Source organism: Triticum aestivum, chromosome 3A (assembly GCF_018294505.1).
Source record: "Triticum aestivum cultivar Chinese Spring chromosome 3A, IWGSC CS RefSeq v2.1, whole genome shotgun sequence".
Taxonomy (NCBI): Eukaryota; Viridiplantae; Streptophyta; class Magnoliopsida; order Poales; family Poaceae; genus Triticum; species Triticum aestivum.
The window spans coordinates 711282745-711288031 of NC_057800.1; the positions used below are offsets into that span (position 1 = coordinate 711282745).

General features: G+C 49.0%; 1 protein-coding gene across 1 annotated transcript; it reads right to left on the minus strand.

Moving 5' to 3' along the window:
* Positions 1 to 1814: 1814 nt before the first annotated feature.
* Positions 1815 to 4655, minus strand: LOC123059336 (potassium transporter 19-like). The gene is made up of 7 exons (XM_044481920.1): positions 4548 to 4655; positions 4251 to 4473; positions 3915 to 4163; positions 3786 to 3836; positions 3315 to 3628; positions 3080 to 3194; positions 1815 to 2998 (listed from the first exon to the last, which is right to left on the minus strand). The coding sequence occupies exons 1-7, from the start codon at positions 4653 to 4655 to the stop codon at positions 1815 to 1817; spliced, it is 2244 nt and encodes a 747-aa protein (XP_044337855.1).
* Between the last annotated feature and the right edge of the window lie 632 nt (positions 4656 to 5287).

Consider the following 5287-nt stretch of genomic DNA (forward strand, 5'->3'; position numbering starts at 1 on the left):
TATTACATAGTGTGAATGTGAAAAAAATGTAGCTCTTATTCACCGTTCGGAATCCATTTTTGTTGTTTTATCATGCAAAACATTATTTAGGTTGTATATGGCTTATTGAGATAGTTAGCAAACTGAGAGGGTTTCCTCCAAAGTTGTTTGAGAATATTTGATCTACAAATCATGAATCACATTTGATCTACAAATCCACCAAAATCTAAGTGTCAAATTTGGGAATTTGAAGCTTCCTTTCTTGTTGGCTTACACCTGGTACCTAATTCATCTTTATGGTGGAAGATTACTCCCCCTATGCTCATGATTTTTGTCTACAGGAGTTTTCCATAGATGATAGAATCATAGAACACACTGTATAAGAGTGCCATTTTAAATTATTGGATATTATTTTTAAATGTGAAAATGTACTTTATTCTAGGAAAAATTGTGAGTGTTTTTGAATTTCACCAACTTTATTAAAGTTCATGAACATTTTCTAAATTTAAAGGGAAAATATTTTTTAAATATTTTTCAATTCATGAACATCTTAAAATTCATGAATATTATAAAATTTTATGAACATTTTCAAATTATAAATTATTTCTAAAATTAATGAACATTTTATATAATTATAAACATTTATAAAGCTCATTAAATTTTTAGTAATGTTTAATAAATTTTTAAAACTCATGATCAATTTCAAATATCTTGATTTTTTATGCATGACACAATTCTTTTAATCTTTAAATAGGCGAATTTTTTAAATATTTCCCAAAATAAAAAAAGGAATAAAAAACCTGGACATAATGGGCGCTTACTGAAGAAAAACGGCTGAAACTGGAGATAGTTCTGGCCCACGTAGTACAACTCTTTGTTCCCACCGAAGAAAACCCAAGATGGTGAGTGAGGGCTTTTGGAGGCCGAGCTCCACGGAGCTCGATTTCAAAATACGAATTTCCACATCATGAAAAAAAATTCGAAATTTTGTATATAATTTCACACATATGTGCAAAAATTCAGAACGAAATACTTTCACACGTAGCGTATAGAAAAAAGACAAAAAAAACGTATTTCTAAAATGGGCCGATATTTTGTATCGTCGGGCCGAAATTTCGTTTTTTTGTACAGCTTACAAATCGCAAAAAAATCAAATAATTTTTACACAAGTTCGTGCGGAAATCATATAAGTTACCGTGGAATTTTTTTGAAACTTTGAAATATGACTTTTGATCTTTTAAAAATACCGAGCTCCCTGAAGGTCAGCCTCCGTTGGCATTTTCCGCAAGATGGCGCCCTTCATGCAGCGCGTTTTAGCTCCTGTATTCTGTGCGTTGAGGGGGGAATAAGAGGACTCAAGAACCAATAGCATACTGGCTGGGTATAGCAGTATCTGTTTAATCCAACATTATGTTCAGGCTTGTAGGTCTCGACGAAAAATTTATACAGTGTTTGCGATTGTGCCGTGACGGTACGGTAACAGTGCAAGTGCGACACATATCAACTCTCATGCACTCCATCATAGTAACTGGTGAAGAACGTGCACACTACAGGAAAAACCTTACAGTTCCAGTACCAGCAAGGCTGGCGAAGGTCAAAATGTAGTACTCCCTCCGTCCAAAAAAGTTTGTCCCAAGTCGGACGGAGGGAGTAGTTGAGAAAGGCTTTGCCGAGTGTTTTCGTGGTGGCATCGTGTGTATGTTGCATACCAAAGCAAGTGTTCACGGGAATCATTCGGGGAACACTAATCCATCCCATCTGCTAAAACTACACCATCACATACCAAAGCCAGTGTTGCACGAGAATCATTCGGGAAACACTGAATACAAACTGATCTATATCTCATAGGTGATCCCGACCTTGAGCAGCTGGTCCTTGGGAATGGAGAGTGCTTTGTGGCTCTCGCTGAGGTTCTTCCTCAAGAAGGTGTACACGTAGTTGACCACAACCCTCTTCAACGCCGACGACCCTGGCGCCGCCGCCACCTCTGCCTCGCCCATCAGGTACACCACCCCACGCTCCACCTCTGCATCAATGAACCTCTTCTCCTCCTCCGCAACCGCCACCTGCGCTACCCGCCGAGCATCGTTGTCGTCGTTGTTGTTGTTGTTGTTGTTGTTGTTGTTGTTGTTGGTGTGCTGGCAGGAGAAGGCCGCCTCATCGTGGATGAACAGCTTGAGGCCCTCGATGAGGAACGCCGAGAACTCCTTGGTGCCCTCAATATGGTCGGTGTAACCATACCGCGCCACGCAACGGAACATGCGGTGCTCGGCAGGGCCGACCCTGCGGAAGATGAAGCGCTCGGGCGGCGCCACCCGCGGGATGGGGAGGTTCTTGATGGACATGAAGACGAAGACCTCGTGCACCGATGGGATCTTGTCAACCAGGCATGGGAACACGGGAGGGATGCCCTGGACGAGCTCCGAGTAGAGCAGGCCCACGCCAGGCACCCTCCGCACGTTGCGGCGGGCCAGGAGCGCCGTGAGCTCGGCCGCCGGCACCACACGGTCGAGCTCGTACCAGTAGCGTTTGACATAGACGTAGTGCCAGGTGGCCATGAGCGCCATGAGCACCAAGGAGAAGCAGAACGGAAGGTACCCTCCCTCGACGAACTTGGAGAGGATGGACGACAGGTAGAGGAACTCGGCGAGCCCGAAGATGACGTAGAAGGCCACGACGAAGGCGATGTTCTTCTTCCATATGAGCAGCATCACCACCGTCATGAGGTGTGTCGTGATGGAGAAGACAGTCACGACGCATATCCCGTAGGCGTTCCCGATGTTGGTGGTGGTCTGGAAGGCGAGGGTGACGACGATGCTGGCGGCACCGATGAGGAAGTTCACCTCCGGGATGTACACCTGCCCCGAGTACTTCTTGGAGGTGTGCACCACCCTCACCCTCGGGAAGCAGCCCAGCGAGAGCGCCTTGGACAGGATGGCAAACGCGCCAGACAGCATGGCCTGGCTGGCGATGATGGCCGCCATGATTGCCACGATGAACGTCGGCCAAAACATCGCCGCTGAAAATTAGTTACAACAATTGTTCTTTTCAGTTTGAGTTCGATATTGTTGCAGCTGTAAAGAAAGGTTGTACTGCCTACCTGGGATAGATTTGTAGAAGGTGTCGCCGACGTCTTGCGGGAATTTGCGCAGGTAGGATGCCTGACCCATGTAGCACAGCGCGACGGAGGGGAAGAGGATGAAGGTGAAGCTCAGCTGCAACAGGCCAGAAAATCAGGAAAAACTCGGTCGTGCTCCTGTATGTGAGTGTCTGCGTTTGTACTGTATTTTTTTTCCATATCTTTTTAGAAAAGAACTGCTGGAACGGAACCGAACCTGAATGGCCCTTATGTTGAAATGGCCAAGGTCAGCAAACATGGCCTCTGTGCCTGTGATGCAGAGGACGACGCCCCCGAGCGAGACCCACGCCTCCTTGCCGTTCCTCCTGAAGTAGTCTACTATGTACTTGGGGTTGAAGGCCCTGAGGACGGTCACGTCGTGGGCGGCGAGGTTGTACACCCCGATGCCGGCGATGAAGATGAACCACACCGAGATGATGGGCGCGAAGGAGTACCCGACCTTGTCCGTCCCGAAGCGTTGCACCGAGAAGAGCAGGAAGAGGATGGCCACCGAGATCCACACCACTTCCGCTGTTTTTACAACAAACGAAAATTACAAGAGTTAATTCCAATCTCAATGAAAATTATGGGCAACTTTGGTTCGCTATTCTTGGGAATTTCAGTACACGTACTGATGTATGTACTATGTATGTACGATTGTGAACAAGATGCCATTTATAAAACATACATTGGGTTAAGTTGGGTGCTTTCTCCCTGATCCCGCTCACCGCAGAGAGCACTGCAAAACATATCCATCGACATCAGATTAGCATTCAAATCAACAACAAACCTACTCATGTTCAATGTATATGTGTACCGGAGATTGCGGGCGTGAGGGTGCCGTCGCCCATGACCATGGAGGTGCCGAGGATGGTGATGGTGAAGAGCGCGATCTTGGCGGCCTTGCTGGACTCAAGCCTCTGCTTCACCCACTGCGCCCTCCGCATCTGCGAGTTGGGCTCCTTGATGCTGTAGTTGGACACGGACGCGTCCTCGGCCTGCTGGTTCGGGATCATTCGTATCTTGGCGTACCTCGAGATCAACGAGTAGAGAGCGAACGTGCCTCCTAAGTTGCACCCAGCCAGCACCGGTCAATGTCATGTCATGCCGGCGGCTGGCCCATGAACGGACACAAGATGGGTAGTGAGCTCACCGTCGCCGTTGTCGTTGGCGTAGAGGACGATGAAGATATACTTGAGCATGGGCAGGAGGACGAGGGTGTAGATGATGAGTGAAAGGACGCCGAGGAGGTCGTCCGGGTGCCGGATGCCGTCCGGGAAGGTGCTCGAGTACACGTACAGCGGCGACGTCCCCACGTCGCCGTACACCACGCCGATGCTCTGGAACGCCAGCTGCAACGTCTGCCAACAGCTATCCTGCATGCGCCGCCCACATACAGTCAGTCACAGACAGCAGCCGGCCGTGGCACTAGTTAAGTTAAGGTGCTGACCCCGGAGCCATGGTGATTGTCGTCGGAAACCTTCTCGGCGTCCCCGTAGAGCGAGTCACGGGGCACCCTCGTTTCCGCACCCGCCGCGCCCTCAGCTTGGACCGACATAATACCGTCTTCGATCGACAGGTTTTACACTGATTTACTTATCTTGGATCCAGGTGGACGGTCGTCAAACTATACACAATCGAAACGATGAACAACGACGACAACGGGCACGACCAATAAACTCGTGGAAAATCGAGAGACAATGACAAACAGTGAAGAGATGGAAGAAATGGAGAGGGATAGTCATATATACCGGGCAACGAAGGACCCAAAGCAGACACGACGGCGACCCGATCTTCCTCACGCCCGGCGGCCGGAGAGCAGCAGACGACGATTCCTTTGCCTGCCGCGCCTCTGCCGGCTTATATACACGCAGCCAAACGCCATGGACGCGACGGCCAACCCGGCCTGTGAAAGGCGTGGTCTGAACACGTAGGTTGGTAGTGAGGAGAAGAAGCAGAACCAGGCAAGCCCTGCCTCAGCTGCCCGCGTCTGCACGGCTCCAGCGCACTAGCTCGTCGTTAGCGCACACAAAGTTTTCCGGCCGTTTGGCGGGCTTGCCGTGTTTGGCGTTCTCGCGTCCGTTGCTTCCTGTTTCTTCCGTTCTCGCGTTGGGTTTTTTCTGTTTTGGACGCGGTGGTGTAACTCATCTTCAGGCCAGCAAGCAAGGAACCGGACATGCCCACGGGATC